Here is an 18,069-nt window from a genome sequence, read left to right as displayed (position 1 = left end):
AAAAGTGTAGTGGGAATCTGGAACTGTCTCCCTAAAAAAGAGCTGGATGGCTCACTCCTGTCCCTACGTTCACAGTGGTGAGCTGTATATCCAGATTCATGTCAATCAGGCTAGTTAAAAACTGAAAACAGACAGCAGCTTTGGGAATGAGCCAGGTGTTATCAATTCAGCCAAGGCCCCTTCAACAAAGTGCGTTACCGATTTTCTTTTTTTTTTGTTACTTTAGCTTTGCACCATTCCTCACAGCTTTACTTTCCACCTCCAGTGCACGTACTGTAACTCGGAGAGCGTGAAAAGTACCATCCAGCATGGATCACATTCACAGAAGTGATATAGAATGTACAGCACAGAAACAGGCCATTCAGCCCAACTGGTCCATGAAGGTGTTTATGCTCCACATGAGCCTCCTCCCATCCTACTTCATCTCACCCTATCAGTATATCCTTCCATTCCTCTCTCCCTCGTGTGTTTATCCAGCTTCACCTTAAATGTATCAGTTTCTCCTGAATTCCCTGAATTGGATTTATCGGTGACTATCTTATATCTAGTTCTGTGCTTTGTATTATATCCTTATTTCTGATGCTGCTCTCCTTATCAAAGTCAGAATTGGCAGATCTGAGGAGCAGGCAACACTGAGACTTGAATGCAAAAGCATAGTCCGACCAGCCTCTTTTTGATTGATTAACAGATGGATATCAGGAAGAACCCAGGGTTGAGAGGTTCAAATTGTGCAGATAGATGGCATGGAGCTGATTTACATCCCCTTTACAACAGAAGATTAAGCAGTAATCTAACTGAGGTGTTTAAGATGATACAAGGATTAGACGGGTTAGACAGGGCAAAACCTCTTCCTCCCAGTGGGGGGAATCAAGAGTGAGGGAACACAATTTTAAAATGAGAGCTCGGCCCATGTAGGAGGGAAATCAGAAAGCGCTTTCCCACACAAAGGGCACCGGAAATCTGGGATTCTCTCTTTCTAAAATGGCTGTGGAGCCTGGGGGATAATTGGAGATTGCAGGGCCGGAGTGAACAGGTTTTTATCAGATTGGAAAATATCAAGGGTTATGGAGCCAAGGTGGGTAAATGGAGTTGAGATGCAGATCATCCAATATCCATCTGAATGGCTGAACAGGCTTCAGGGGCTGCCTGGCCTCATCCTGTTCCAACAAAATCTGTCCTTGCTGTGGGACTAGTCTGGCACTTTCCCGCAATATTGCCCCATTTCAGTGTTTGAAGATCAAAATACTGGAAAGAACAAATGTTTGTTTAAAAGTCATTCATTAAAACTATTTGCAACCAAGTTTCTTTTGGTGATACGCATTCAGGATGACTCCTGTCCTGTCAAAAAGTTTCGTTGGCCTAGCCCCTTGCTCAAAACTGATTTACTTGCTGCAATTCTTCTTTTACAGACCTACGATAAAAGACAGGGAAAGATTAGCTAACCTATCAAGCCAGTCTCACAGTCCAGCTGACATTTATCAATAACATATTCACCCCTTTAACCATACACTCTCATTGAAACCTCAGCCCCCTTTAACCAAACTGGCTCCCTATCCCCTTATACCGTTACCCAGCAAAATTCTATCAACCTTACCCTTGAAGCACCCCAACATCCACAGCTTTTTTTTTGGGAAGAGTTTCTGAAAATTCTATCATGGGGTGTGAGTGTCGTTGGCTGGGCCAGCATTTGTTGCCCATGCCTAATTGCCCTTGAGAAGGTGGTGGTGAGCTACCTCCTCGAACCGCTGCAGTCCATGTGGCGTAGGTACACCCACAGTGCTGTTAGGGAGGGAGTTCCAGGATTTTGACCCAGTGACAGTGAAGAAATGGTGATATAATTCCAAGTCAGGATGGTGAGTGGCTTGGAGGGGAACTTCCAGGCCATGGTGTTCCCATGTGTCTACCGTCCTTGTCCTTCTAGGTGGTAGAGATCGCAGGTTGGAAGGCGCTGTCGCAGGAGCCCTGATGAGTTGCTGCAGTGCATCTTGTAGTTGGTGCACATTCCTGCCACTGTGCATTGGTGGTGGAGGGAGTGAATGTTTAGGTTGGTGAATGAGGTGCCAGTTAAGCAGGTTGCTTTGTCCTGGGTGGTGTTGAGCTTCTTGAGTGTTGATGGAGCTGCACTCATCAAGGCAAGTGGAAAGTATAGCAGCACACTCCTGACTTCTGCCTTGTAGATTGTGGACAGATGTTGGGGAATCAGGACGTGAGTTACTGACTGCAGGATTCCCAGCCTCTGACCTGCTCTTGTAGCCACAGTATTTATTTGGCTAGTCCAGTTCAGTTTCTGGTCAATGACAACCTCCTGGATGTTAATGGGGGATTCCGTGATGGTAATGCCATTGAATGTCAAGGGGATATGGTTAAGTTCTCTCTTGTTGGAGATGGTCATTGCTTGGCTTGAATGTCATTTGCCACTTATCAGCCCAAGCCTGAATATTGTCCAAGTTTTGCTACATATGGATATGGACTGCTTCAGCATCTGAGGAGTTGCAAATGGTGCTGAACCTCATGCAATCATCATGGAAAATCCCCACTTCTGACCTTATGATGGAAGGAAGGTCATTGATGAAGCTGCTGAAATTGGCTGGGCCTAAGGCATTACCTTGAGGGACTCCTGCAGTGATGACCTGAAACTGAGATGATTGACCTCCGACAATCACAACCATCTTCCTTTATGCTAGGTATGATTCCAACCAATGAGTTTTTCCCCTGCTTCGCATTGACTTCAACTTTGCTAGGTCTCCTTGATGCCACACAGTCAAATGGTGCCTTAATGTCAAGGGCAGTTACTCTTATCTCACCTCTTGAGTTCAGCTCTTTTGTCCATGTTTGGACCATGGCTGTCATGAGGTCAGGAGCAAAGTGTCTCCTACAGAACCCAAACTGGGTGTCATTGAGCAGATTATTGCTGAGTAAGTGCCACTTGATGGCACTGTCGATGACACTTCCATCACTTTGCTGATGATCAATAGGAGACTGATTGGGCGGTAATTGTCCAGGTTGGATTTATCCTGCTTTTTGTGGAGAAGACATTCCTGGGCAACTTTCCACATTGTCATGTAGATGCCAGTGTGTAACTGGAAACGTTTGATTAGGGGCATGGTTAGTCTGGAGCACAAGTCTTCAGCACTATTGCCAGGATGTTGGAGGACCCATTGCCATTGCTGCATCCAGTGCCTTCAACTGTTTCATGATTTCATATGGAGCAAATTGAATTGGCTGACAATTGACATCTGTGATGCTGGAGACCAAAGGAGGAGGCTGAGATGAATCATCTACTTGGCACTTCTAGCTGAAGAATGTTGCAAATGCCTCAGCCTTGTCTTTTGCACTGATGTGCTAGGCTCCCCCATCACTGAGGATGGGGATATTTGTGGAGCTTCCTCCTCCTGTTAGCTGTTTAATTGTCCACCACCACTCATGACTGGATGTGACAGGATTGTGGAGCTTTGACATGATCCATTGGTTGTGGGGTTGCTTAGCTTTGTCTAGCCACATTTTACCTTTGTCTGAGGAAGTGCTTCCTGATTTCGCTCTTGAAAGGCCTAGTTCCAAGTCTATGATTATGTCCTCTTGCCTTGGGTTCCCCTACCAGAGGAAATAAATTCTCCCGACGTAACCTATCTCAGGGAAGGCAAAAAAATGTTGTCTGATCAACTGATCAGAAAATGCAATGCATCTTTGAAGCTGTTAGAAAACATGGTCTTCCGGTTGTATTAAGTAGAATTTGGCCTCAGTTTGTTTGAGATTCGAGATTCCCGTTTAAAGGGATACTGTTCCTTAAAGTCATTTTTGACTCCTTGTTTTTAAGCCTTGGCATTCTTCAAAACACAGGAGGGTTTTCAAAATTCAATTCTGCCAAGAGAATTTAATCTATAACAAAAACAGAAGATGCTGGACAAACTCAGCAGGTCTGACAGCATCTGTGGAGAGGGAAACAGTTGATGTTTCGAGTCCATATAACCCTTCTTCAGAGCCTTCTTCAATTTAATCTATGCTGCACAACAGACAACATTCAGAAAATATAGGGAAAGAAAAAAGCGAGGTGGGGGGGGGAGCTGAGTAATGATTAGGGGAGATGTTGGAAAGAGAGAATTTCCTTGAGGGGGCAAAGCAGAATCCATGGTTAGAGTTATGAAGCAAAAAAGGTAGGATTGCACTACTTGGGGTATACAATAGGCCTCCAAATAGTGAGAGAAGGTAGAGGAACAAATCTGCAAGGAAATTACAGAGATGTGCAAAAACCATAGAGTGGCGATATTAGGGGACTTTAATTAAGCAAACACTGATTGGGACACTGTTAGAGTAAAGAGCAAGGAGAGGGAAGAATTTCTGAACAGTATTGAGGAGAACTTCTTTAATCAGCATGTTCTTGGCCCAACTAGAAAGGAGGCATTGCTGGATCTGGTGCTGGGAAGTGAGGTAGGCCAAGTGCACCAAGTGTCTGTGAGTGAACATCTGTGTTAAGAGTGATCATTGTACCATAAGGTTTAGATTAGTAATGGAGAAAAGAAAAGAACAATCCAATATAGAACTTCTAAATTGGAAGAGAGCTAATTTCAATGCAATGAGAAGAGATCCAGCCAGGGTAAAAACGAACCAGAGACTGACAGGAAAAACTGAAATGACGCAATGGGTGACCTTTAAGTAAGAGATGCTTCAGGTTAAGGGTAAGTACATTCCAACAAGGGAAAATGGTATTGGAACCAAAAACAGGGCTTGTTAGATGACAAGGGAGATACAGATTATGATTAAACAAAAAAGGGGGATGTATGATGCATGCCAGGTGAATTCTTCAAGCAAGAACCAGGCCAAATACAACAGGTAGAGAGGGGAGGGGAACAGGAAAATAACACTGGCAAAGAGAGAAATAGAATGGCAGTCCTCATAAAAGGGAACCCAAAAATCTTCTACCAGCATGGACAGTAAGGGTGATGTATGCTTACAGGTGCAGGGCAAAGCTAGAATACTTAATGAGTTCTTCGTATTGATGTTTACTAAGAAAGAGGAATCTGAAAAATTATTGGGAGAAGCAGGTGGTGGAGGCAATGGATAATGTAAACATTGAAAGTGAGGAGGTACTGAAAAGACTGTCTGTGCTTGGGATAGGTAAGTCATCTGGTCAGGATGGCTTACATCTCAGGTTGCTAAAGGAAGTGGGGGTGGAGATAGTGAAGTGCCTGCCTTAATCTTACAAGTTTCCCTCGATATGGGGCAGATGCCAGAGGATTGGAGGGTGGCAAATGCGCTACCCTTATTCAAAAAAGGGTGCAACGACAGTCCTAGCAACTACAGGCCAGTTAGTTTAACATCAGTGGAGGGTAAGGTTTTCGAATCTTTCATCAGGGAAAAGAAATCAACAGGAACTTGGAGAGCTTTGAGTTAATTAAATGAGCCAACACGGATTTGTGAAAAGCAGACTAATCTAACTGAATTTTTTGACGATGTGACAAGAGAAGGTTGATGAAGAGAATGCGGTGGATATTGTCTATATGGACTTTAAAGAAGCATTTAGCAAGGTACCATTTCAAAGGCTGGTTAACAAAATTGATGCATATGGAATAGGAGGCCAGTGTATAATTGGATAAAAAAAATTGACTTAAGGACAGAAAGCAGTGAGTCAGAGTAGATGATTGCTTTTTGGACTAGAGGGTGTTCCTTAAGGGTCAGTGCTAGGACCACTGCTTTATTTGCTATATTTAAATGATTGGACCTTGGAATATGGATTAAAATGTCAAAACTTGCCGATGATACCAAACTTGGAGTGGCAAACAGTGAGAATAAGATGAATAGCCTGCAACAGGACATAGATATAGGCTAGCAGAATGGGCAGACAATTGGCAGATGGAATTCAATACAGAGAAGTGTGAGGTGATTCATTTTGCCAAAAGGGATTGGGAGAGGCAATACAGACCTCTTGGCACAATTCTAAAAAGTGTGCAGGAACAGAGGGGCCTAGGGGTGCATCTGCATCAATCTTTGAAAATGGACGGATATCTTGTGAGAATGGTTAGCAAAAGGTATGGTATCTTGGGCTTCATTAATAGAGGCACTGAGGACAAAAGTAGGGTAGTTATGCTGAACCTATATAAAGCTCTGGATAGTCCCCAGCTAGAGTATGGCATCCAATTCTGGTCACCATACATTTAGGAAAGATGCGAAGGAGATTTACGAGAATGGTTCCAGGAATGGGAGATTTCAGTTACAAGGTTTGGTTGGAAAAGCTGTGGTTATTCTCCTTGGAGTGAAGGAGATTGAGGGGAGATTTGACTGAGGTGTACAAGATTATGACAGGCTTAAAGAAGGTAAACAATAAAAAAGCTCTTCCCATAGGGGAGATGGTGGCGTAGTGGTAATGTTGCTGGACTAGTAATCAAGGGATAAAAACAAAAATAGCTGGAAAAGCTCAGCTGGTCTGACGCATCAGTGGAGAGGAAGACAGAGTTAATGTTTCGAATCTGTATGACTCTTCATCAGAACGCTGAGTTCTGATGAAGGGTCATACAGATTCGAAATGTTAATTCTGTCTCCCTCTCCACTGATGCTGTCAGACCTGCTGAGCTTTTCCAGCTATTTTTGTTTTTATTTCAGATTTCCAGCATCCTCAGTATTTTGCTTTTATCTTAGTGATCGAGGGAACCAGGCAGAATGCTCTGGGGATATGGGCTCAAGTCCTATCACAGCAGCTGGTGGAATTTGAATTCAGTTAATAAATCTGGAATATAAAGCTAGTCCCACTAATGGTGACCATGAAAAAAAAAAACACCTGAATCACTAATGTTCTTTAGGGAAGGAAATCTGCCAACCTTACCTGCTCTGGCCTACACATGACTCTAGACCCACAGCAATGTGGTTGACTCTTAACTGCCCTCTGAAATGGCCTAGCGAGTCACTCAGTTCAAAGAAAATTAGGGATGGGCAAGCATTTGTTGCCAGTGATGCCCACATCCCATAAAAAAATAAAGAATTAGCTGATTGGACAAGGGACACGGATTTTGGGCAAGAGGTGCAGGGGGTGGAATGTGTTATTTACCCAGCGAGTCATCATGAGCTGGAAGTCACTGCCCGTGTGGGTGTGGAAGTTAAAACAAGCAATGACTTCAAAAGGAAATTGGATGGGCACCTGAAGGAAATCAGCTTGCAAGGCTACGGGGACTGAGCGGAGCATTGGGACCGACTGGATTGCCCAGCAGGGAGCCGGCATGGACTTGATGGGCCGAATGGCCTTGATGGGCCGAATGACCTTCTTCTGTGCCGAAAATGACTCTATGACATTAACTGAAAAATGAATGTGTAGCACACTCCTCCGGTGCTGTTTGTTTCTGATATACTTGCCATTTGCCCGGTGCTGTTGATGATACTGCCCTCTGAAGAACTTGCAAGTTGAATTGTCACCATTGCATACTCCGCAAGCATCCACGACAGCCTTTGACCCTAGGACACGGTCACATCCCACTGCCTGAAGAAACAATTCATCAATTACGCTTCGATCAGCTACCTTAGGACAGGTTGGGACTTGTACCTAAGGCCTCTTTGTTGTGCATGGCTTAGCTAACCACTGTCTGAAACAGCAATTACGGGAGTCCTACCCACGTTATGTTTAACGCCCATGTTGCATGACAGCGCTTGATGGTGTGTGCAGGCAGCCAAATTATTTCTTGGCTTCTGGTAATGTTTCTCAAGAAGAGGGGAGGCATCATAGCAGGTGAGAAAAAATACTATTTGGCTGTTCTGCTCTCCCTGAGTGCAAGTGTGTGTAGTATAATGCGGAGTATCAGAGACATGGGGGAGATGTAGTAAAAGGGATGCATTCTAACTGTGTAAGAATGCTAATGAGACAGCATACATCATCACAGGAAGTGACACAATGTCTTATGATCTTGCACTCTCATGCTAAGGAAGCCACAATAGGATGTGTTCCAATAAAGTTAACGTTTTCCTTACCTCAGAAGATTGGAAATATTCTGTGTGAGCACAACGAGACCAAGGATGTTATAGTATGTAGCTCCTAGTCTGCTCATCCTCTTGGCAACTAGACCAGATGAGGAGCATTTGTGCAGTGAAGACCATCTCACCTTCCACAAGATCACGGCAAAGTTCACTGAAGCAGCAGTGTGCCATTACTTGTTTTTTTCCCTTACTGTGTGTGACAATTGATAACTATAACCCAGGGAGCTGAACTCTTCAAATTTTGACATCCTAAATTTAAATCCTCGAACTTGACTGGAATTTACAGTCAGGATTTCCTGAGGAGGTGAAGCTGCTGATCTTGAGCGGGGTCGCTTGTAGGAGGGAGGTTGAAAAACTGAGCTGGGATGGATCCATCCACATTCCGTTGTTAGGGCAAATGGAGTTGGTCCACCAACTCAAATGATGCAGTTATGGGAGTTAACTCAAAGAAAAGGAGCAAATCGAAGACAACACACTACGTATAAAAGAGAGAACTAGGAATTTTACCTCACAAATGCCATCGATACAAACATCAAATTTATTCTCTATACAGCGAGTTCCATCCTTCACTTTGTTGGACATGGCAAAGAAGAAGTCAAAATCTTCAGCTATGCAGTACAACTTGCAAACATCTTCATCTGTAAGCACAAAGTAAGGGATCAAGTCACTTAAAAACACGCCACAGGGTGGTCTGCAGAGGCTGTATTTATATAATCACCAACAAGTAAAACCAGGTCAATTTGCATCAGCTTTTATGCATTGAAGATTGTATCTCATCAGGCAATGACAGGAAGAGACACAAGACAGAGACGTTAGTCTCTGCATTTCATGTCAGTTTGATCCACAGGCTTATCCTGCAGGCTCTTCTGATAACATATTTTTAAACAGTAGTAAACAAGAGGTAGAGTCTGTCAGTGCAAGCACTCTAGCAATGGAATCCAGGGCACCAGGACTGACCAAGAACAGATACTTCATTGGCTTGAAAATTCTACTTCAGAATAAGCCTCTCCTGGGACATGCAACTTTCCATTACCTGCAGTCTCCACCGCATTACATAGTATTTACAGCACAGAAACAGGACATTCATTCCAACTGGTCCATGCTGATGTTTATGCTTCATCCAAGGCTCCTCCCTCTCTCTCTTCATCTCACTCCACCAGCCTATTCTTCTATTCCTTTCTCCCTTATGTGTTTATCTATTGTCCCTTTAAGTGGATCTATGCCATTCGTCTCAACCGCTCTATGTGGCATTAAATACCACATTCTTACCACTCTCTGGGTAAAGAAATAAAAACAGGAAATGCTGGAAATACTTAGCAGATCTGGCAGCATCTAGGGAATGAGAAACAGAGTTAACATTTCAGGTCAATGACCCTTGGTCAGGACACAGCGTGGGTGGATTTAGGATACAGATCAACTGTGATTTCATTGAGTGGTGGCACAGGTTCGAGGGGCTGAATGGTCGACTTTTTTTCTGCTGTTCCTATGACTGAGGTCCTTATTGGTCCCATAAGGCTCATACAGGGAGATGCATTGAGCAGGTACAGGGAGTATGCAGAAGGGGGCGGCGAACACCATCATGGGTTTAATGGGTTGCACAGACTCATTCAGAAGAGGAGCACTGGAGGTCATGTTTAATTTGAGTGGCGGTGTAACACGGGTAATGTAGAATTAGCCGCCCATCATACAGACCGCCAGATATCCCTGGAAAACTTCAAAGGAAAATTGGGCGGAGTGTATAATAAGTGGGCATTAGATATCGCACGAAGTTGAGATTACCCCCAGTGTATTCTGCAGAACAGAGTGAACAACTGATGAACTACTGAATGAGCCACTTTGGCCAGTACAAGCACTCTAGCAATGGAATCCAGGGCACCAGGGTTGACCAAGAACAGATACTTCATTGGCTTGAAAATTCTACTTCAGAATACGCCTCTCCTGGGGCATGCAACTTTCCATTACCTGCCAGTTTCTAGACCGTTTAACACACATTCGTAGGATTTATCTCTTCGTACATTACAAAAAATACAAATAATGTTCAAATAAAAACTGTATCCTTAAGCATGTCATGTGGTTGGAGGGTGAAGGAGGAGTGGATTCATATTTGACAGTAGCCCAAGGAAAAGAAAAAAAATGGAATAAAGAAAAATGTTGCATTTATATAGCGCCCTTCATGGCCTTAGACTTTCCCAAAGCACTTTACAGCCAACTTAGGTACTGTTGAAGCATAGTCACTGTTGAAATGGAGGAAAAGTGACAGGAGTTCAGTAACCAGAGGACACAGGTTAACGGTAATTGGCAAAAAAGCCGGGGGGGCGGGGTGGGGAGGGGATTGATTTTTTATACAAACAAGTTGTTACAATCAGAATGCAGTACCTGAAAGATTGGTGGAAACAGATTTAATCGTAATTTTCAAAAGACACTTTGGCTACGTACTTGAAAAGGTCCAAGGGGAAAGTACCAGCAGAGCGGGACTAATTAGGCAGCTCTTTCCAGAGAGCTAGCATGTAAACAATGGGTCAAATGGCCTTCTTCTATGCTGCATGATTTTATTCTCTGGTTTTATCTAAATGAAACAGTTGAAGGATTGCACCGCACCATGTGTGTTTCACATCTGCTGAGAATACCTTGTGCCAATCTTGGCAGAGGGACTCTTGAGTGTGTGGGAAGCGCACGGCGGGGAGTGTGCACCAGTCACAGGGCAATCAATGAGTTCCCGAAGCAGACACGTCCCCATTGCCACTGGTGCACTGTTGAGATGTTGACGATGAAGTGCCAAGTTCCCTTTGGAACGCATTCAACTCACTTCACTGTGACGTGGGCAGTGTCAGTACTTAAAGCAACAAGAGAAAAAAATGCTCTTCCTTCGAAAGGGACTGAACCTGAACCAGCCCTCATGAAAAAAAGTCTGCCGCTGCCAAATGAGTTTGCTGATCACCCCTGCACTGCACACAATGTCATGGCTCAATAGCATAATGCCTATTCCTGCTCTCTGCTTATCAAGGGTGAGTTTTCTGCCAAGGAACGTGATAGGCATCAGATCACAGAAAGATCCATGTCATCATTATGAATGAGTATTGCCATGATATCAAAATGTCCATATGAGAAATGCTTGCATTTACACAGTGGTTTTCACAACCTCAAGTCATCCCAAAGAAGTGTAGGCACTGTTACAATGTAAGAAATGCAGCAGGCAAGTTTTGCATAGCAAGCTCCTACAAACAACAAAGAGTTAATGGCCACATAACCTACTTTTGGGATGTTGGTTGAGGGATAAGCACAGGGTAGGACACATAGGGCATAACTCCCGAAATAGTGCCATTGGAGCATTTATATCCCCCTGACAGGGAAGAGTGGGCTGCAGTCTAATGCCTCATCTGAAAGATGGCACTTCTGACAATGCAGGGCTCCCTCGGCACTGCTCATCTGACAGTGCAGCTCTCCTTCAGTACTGACCCACTGACAATATAGTACTCTCTCAGCACTTCACTGAAGCAACAACCTAGATTTTGTGCTCAAGTCTCTAGATTGGGACTTGAATCCATGACCTTCTGAGGCAGCGGCAAGAGTGTTCTCTCAGAATGTCATGTCTGAACATTCTAATAGTCTGATAGTGTCTAAAATCACCTCTAATCTTTAATCCTCCACTGAGATCACTTAGGGTGCCTCAGTGGACCTTACAACGAGGATGATTTGTGGGGTTTTTTGTTTGCACTGTACCCTGTCTGGAGATGCTTGGCCTGGCCATTTGCCTGGGACACATCTTACAGGATGTGAGAAGACAGGAAGGTGGTTGTACATCAATATTTTACTCCAATTCCAAAACAAACATCGACTGGCTAAAATGCCTTGTCATCAATGTCCACTTTCAATGGTGAAGCATCTGTGCAGGGCCTTAAGAAAGTGGAATTCAGATCCAAATTTTATCAGAATTAGCAGCAAATCACTCCAATTGTTTCAATGCAGAAAATTAAATCAAAAGAAGAACACCTTTGAGGACCATAGGCTATAACATTTAACTACAGGCATTCTTAATCCAAAACGCAAAGAACATAAATGGAAAAATAGGAGGGGTAGCCTTAATTTTAAAGGATAACATAAGGACATCAGTAAGAAAGGATCTTGGCTCAGAAGATCAGGGAGTAGAATAAGAATGGGTGGAGATTAGGAATAGCAAGAATCAGAGAACACTGGTGGGAGCAGTTTATGGTCCTCTAACAGTAGTTATACTGTTTGACAGAGCATTAACAACAAATAATTAGAGCTTGTAACAAAACCAATGTAATAAATGCGGGGGCTTTAACTTTCATATACTATAGGCTAGACTAATCAAATTGGCAAGGGTGGTCTGAAAGATGAGTTTGTAGCATGTTTTGTGACAATTTCCTGGAACAACATGTTGTGGAACCAACTGGGGATAAAAGCTATTTTAGATCAAGTGTTGTGCAACGAGGCAGGATTAATTAGTAATCTTACAGTAAAAGATCCAATGGGAAATAGTGATCATAATACAACTGAATTCCATATTAAATTTGTGAGCAACATATTCCAGTCCAAAAAGAATCTTAAAAATAAACAAAGCATAATATATTTGTACGAGGGGAGAGCTGGGTAAGCTTGACTGGTTAAATAGACTAAAAGGTATGGTAAGAAACAAACAGTGGAAAACATTTAAAGACATAATTCAAAATGTTCAACAAAATTTTATTCCATTAAAAAGCAAAAACTCAGCAAAAAAAATCCATCCATGGCTTACTAAGGAAGTTAAGGGTAGTATTAGATTAAAAGAAGGAGCATATATGTTGCAAAAAGCAAAGGTAAGCCTGATGATTGGAGTGTTTTGGAGACCAGCAAAGGGCCATCAAAAAATTGATAATCAAAAAAGAAAAAATGGTATGGGAGAGTAAACTAGCCAGGAATACAAAAACAGATTGTAAGAGCTTTAGCAAGTATATAAAAAGGAGAGTGACAAAAGTAAATGTTGGTCACTTGGAAGCAGAAACAGAAGTAGTTATTATGAGGAATCACAGAGTTGTTATGACACAGAAGGAGACCATTCGGCCCATTGCGTCTGCACCGTCTCTCCAAATGAGCATCATGACTTAGTGCCATTCTCTTGCTTTTTCCCCGTACCCATGCATATTGTTTCTATTCAGATAATCACCCATTGGCTTCTTGAATTCCTCGATTGAATCTGCCTTCACCACACTTTCAGGTAGTGGATTCCAGATTTCGAACAACTCGCTGTGTGAAAAAGTCTTTTCTCGCGTCAAACTTGCTTCCTTTGCAAATCACTTGAAATCTGTGCCCTCTCGTTCTTGATCCCTTGACGAGCGGGTACGAGTTTTTCCCTATCTACTCTATCCAGTCCCCTCGTGATTTTGAACACCTCTATCGAATCTCCTTTTAGCCCCCTTCTCTCCAAGGAGAACGCTCCAGTCTATTTTCATAACTGAAGTTTCTCATTCCTGGAATTAGGGAATGGAAGAGGCATTGTGCAAATATTTTGTATCTGACTCTAGGATGCAAGTTAGCAAATATAACACTGCTATTCAAGAAAGGAGGGAGAGAGAAAACAGGGAACAACAGGCCAGTTAGCCTGACATCAATCATAGGGAAAATGCTGGAATCTATTATTAAGGAAGTCTTAATATGGTACTTAGAAAATCATAGTATGATCGGACAAAGCCAACATGATTTTACGAGAGGTAAATAGTGTTTGACAAACTTATTACAATTTTTTCAGGGTGTACCTAGTAGGTAGATAAAGAGGAACCAGTGGGTAGAAACTTGGATTCCCAAAAGGAATTGGATAAGATATCACACAAAAGGTTATTAGGCAAGATAAGGCCTCAAGACTCAAGTTGGGGGTAATATATTAGCATGGAAAGAGGACCAGTTATCAGACAGGAAGGAAAGAGTAGGGACAAACAGGACATTTTTAAGTTGGCAGGCTATGAATAGTGGAATGCCACAAGGATCTGCGCTGGGGCCTCAATCTATATTAGTTACTTAGACAAAGAAACAGGGAGCAACGATTCTACGTTTGGGGGAAACGCAAGCTATAAGGAGGGCACAGTGAGGCTGCAAAGAAATATAAACAGGTTAACTGAGTGAGCAACAAGTTGGCAACTGGGGTATTTTGGGTAAGTATGAGTTTACTCACTTTTGTCGTAAGAATAGAAAAAGCGAATGTTTTTTTAAAAGAGCAAAACTTGCAAATGTTGATGTTCAGAGAGACTCGGGTGTATTTGTACAAGGAACGCAGAGTTAGCAAGCAGGTACAGTACGCAATTTGGAAGGCAAGTGGCATGTTGGGCTTTACTGCAAAGGGATGGGAGTACAAATAAAGAAGCCTTGCTACAATTGTAAAGGCTTTGGTGAGACCACACCTGGAGTACCTTGAGCAGTTTTGGTCTCCATATTTAAGGAAGGATCTAGTTGCATTGGAGGAGGCAGAGCAAAGGTTGACAAGATTAGTTCCTGGGATGAGAGGGTTGTACTTTGATGAGAGGCTGAGTAAACTGGGCCTATATCTCTGGAGTTTAGAAGAATGAGAGGTGATTCCACTGAAACATAATTCTGAAGGTGCTTGACAAGGTAGACACTAAAGGGTTGTTTCCCCTGGCTGGGAAATCCAGAACACGGGGCCACAGTCCCAGGATAAGAGATAATTTAGGACTGAGATGAGGAGAAATTTCTTCTCTCAAAGGGTTGTGAATAGTCAGAATTCTCTACCCCAGAGAGTTGCAGATTCTTCAACATTGAATATATTTAAGGCTGAAGAACTTAAGGGGTATCAGGAGTGGGTGGGAAAGTGGAGTCAAGGCTGAAGATCAGCCAGGATTATATTGAATGGCAGAGCGTGATAGGCCGGATGGTCTACTCCTATCTTTTATGCTCTTATGTTAAGACATTTTTCTGGACTTTTTTCTCTATAATAGAGATGGTTGAGGGGTGTGGGGGAAGGGGATGCTATGATAGAGGTCTTTAAAATTATGAAGAGCTCAGTGAGGACCTAGAGAAAATGTTCCCAGTTGGGTAAGAGCCCAAACCTAGAGGCCATAAATATAAGAAAGTCATCTTAAATCCAAAAGGAATTCAGGAGAAACATCTTTACCAAGAGAATGGTGAGAACGTGGAACTTGCTTCCAAGGGGTGCTTGAGATGGATAATATAGATACATTTAAGGAGAAGCAAATAAGTACATAAAGGAGAAAGGAATAGAAAGATATGATGACAGGGTGAGGTACAGTAGGAGGAAGCTGATGTGGAACAAACACATCAGCACAGAACTACCAGGTCAAATGGGCTGCTTCAATGGAGTCAAATTCTACATAATACCCCAAATTGGGGACAAGCTTAGAACTCACTTGCACTCTCTTCCCCCTTTCCAATGCATCAAGTTTCTACATTTAAATATTTACCATTGACCTTTGTGTAGGGCTTCCACTTGTAGTACCATCCCCTGAAGGGCTTGCTGTTATATTCAGCACATTGCTGGGCCCGAAACAGAACGCTGCTGTGCTGACAAGCCTGGATGTTGCACATCTGATAGATTCTACTGGAGCCATAGCAGAACTTTCCACCATACTGAGGCCTGGGGAACACAGAAAATACAATCAAGCAATTTGACTTTTCTTAAAAAAAGTTAATTAAACACAGGCAAGCTGAATATCCACAGCATTAATATTTAATGTATTGTTTTCTTTAACGTTGCCAATTCTCCACCTTTCCCTGGTTGGCTGTGTCACCCCAGTTCCAGGCTATTCTGTACCTCATCTAAAGGACCATTATTCATTCGTGAAGCTAAATAATGTACATGCAGCGGCCTATACCATAATAAAGACTGACCCTTTCATTTGTGTCAGCTGTGTCTCAGCTGGTAGCGTGTGTGCCTCTTGAAGGTTGTAGGTTCATAAAATCTAGGCTGACACTCCAGTTCCATACCGAGGGAGTGCTGCACTGTCAGAGGTGCTGTCTTGCAGTTGAAATACTACGCCAAGGCCCATTTGCCCTCTCAGATGGGAGAAAGGATCCAGGTAGAGAAGGAAGGGGATTTCTCCCCAGTGCCCCGGCCAATAATTATTACTCACCCAACATCACTAAAGCAGATTGTCTTATCGATGCTGTTGTTTATGAGAGCTTGCTGAGTGTAAACTGGCTACCTTGTTAGCATCATAGGCTGGAATTTTCCAGCCCCACCGATGTGAATGGAGATTTCAATGGCTTGCTGGACCTGCCGGGGGAACCCGCCGCGTAGGGAGGCGGGGGGGGGGGTGGGAAATTACGGCCATAGCGTCATACAGCTCTGAAGCAGCCTATCACTTCAGTAGTTATCCTACTAATCCCAGTATTCTCCTCGTCCCCCTCACCACTGAGATTTTCCCTTCAAGTATTTATTTATTTCCCTTTTGAAAATTACCGTTACACCTGCTTCCACCACCCTTTCATTTCAGGCAGTGAATTCCAGAACAACTAACTCCTGCAAAAAAAAAACACTGCTTCCTCAAGTCAGCACTGGTTCTTTTGTCAATCAATCTTAAATCTACATCCTCTAGTTACTGACCCTTTACCACTGTAGACAAATGTCCTTTATTTACTTTTGTCCAAACACTTCATGATTTTAAACACCTCTATCATGTTTCTTCTCAAGATTACAACAGTAGCTGCACTTCAGAGGTGCTTCATTGGCTATAAAGACATCATGAAGCTGTGTAAATCGCTATATAAATGCAATTTCTCTTTGCCTGATGGCAATAAGTACACACGTCCGACAGGGGACACTGTTCAGACAGAACTGGATTGACGGGAAACTTTCCCCTGTGGGTAAGGAGAGAAGTAAGGAGAATAGGATATGGCTGTTGAGGGAGTGGGTGTGAGAGATGGGGGAAGACAAATGCTTTCCCAATGTGACAGCTAAGTAAACATGTGAGCATTAGACAACACAAAAGTCAATTTGTTACAGAGACTGCTTGGATTTTCTTCTTTACAAAGGACTATTCCCAAAATACATGACTTACCAAAGCTTCTCTCAAACAGCACCCAGTCACCCCTGGGGCAAACCTTAAATCATTCCCTAAGGTTGACTGAACAGATTTTATTGTTACGACGCTGGCAGACTTCCAGCTGCCCGAATACAGCTGTGCAGGAAGCCAAAGACTCCCACCTGGGCTCAAACACAAGGGCTAACCTTCAGTAAAGCTCAAGAGAGAGATTAAATATATTGGCATGCTGCACTATTCCAAGATGAATCCAAAGATACGTTCAGGCATCCGTTTTCATCATCACTTTATAATAAATGTATGGAGAGAGAAAATGTACAGGTGCTGCTCGTGAATTCGCCCCCAAGCAAAGCACTCAGTAGTAATCAATTGCTGCACCTTCTCCAAATAATTACAATCGATAGCCTTGTGCTCACGTTCCTGCAAGAGCAGACTTCATTAGGAAGATACTAGTTTGTTAAGTAAATCCGCTGTCCGGCTGCCAAACCAGAAAAGCATCACCAACAGACCCCAGGTTTGATTCTTGCTGTATACAGTGTTAACTCACCTCAGCTAAGGCAGCAACTGGGCTTCTACAGTCAGGGATCAGAACTCTGGGGCGAGAGAAAAAACAGAACTTGGAGGGCTCTTGATCAATATTAGGAAAGTGCCTTTCACAGCCTTAGCACATCCCAAAGTGCTTTATAGCCTTTGAAGTATGTTTTGAGGTGCCATCACTTTTGTTATGCAGGAAAGGTGCACAGCAAGCTCCCACAACCAGAAATGTGATGATCTGTCTTTTTAAGTGATGTTGACTGAGAAATAATTATTGGCCAGGCCACCACTGAGAACTCCTTTGCTCTTCTTTTGAAATAGCAGCAGATGGTGATCTTTTCCATCCATCTCAAAGGGCAGACAGGGTCTCAATTTAACATCTCACTCAAAGACAGCACTCCCTCAATACTGCACTGAGCATTACCTATATTTTCACACTCAAGTCTCTGGAGTGAGACTTGAACCCCAGACCTTCTGGTTTTAAGATGAGAGTGGTAAGATGTCAGTGCTATTTGTAAATAGATTATTAACTTGCTATTCGAGGTGTCTGGCCCACCAACTGGTGGATGAGGGGCCT

General features: G+C 43.1%; 1 protein-coding gene across 1 annotated transcript in view; it reads right to left on the bottom strand.

Moving 5' to 3' along the window:
• Positions 1–18,069, bottom strand: part of adamts18 (ADAM metallopeptidase with thrombospondin type 1 motif, 18) — a 159,314-nt gene that overhangs the window by 73,968 nt on the left and 67,277 nt on the right. The window contains 3 exon segments of the mRNA XM_041191707.1: positions 7,339–7,462; positions 8,461–8,591; positions 15,381–15,553. Of these exon segments, the coding sequence (XP_041047641.1) occupies positions 7,339–7,462; positions 8,461–8,591; positions 15,381–15,553 (428 nt within the window).

This window comes from Carcharodon carcharias, chromosome 7, assembly GCF_017639515.1.
Source record: "Carcharodon carcharias isolate sCarCar2 chromosome 7, sCarCar2.pri, whole genome shotgun sequence".
NCBI lineage: Eukaryota > Metazoa > Chordata > Chondrichthyes > Lamniformes > Lamnidae > Carcharodon > Carcharodon carcharias.
Note: the sequence above shows the minus strand (reverse complement) of the source record. Positions and strands in the feature narration are given on the sequence as shown.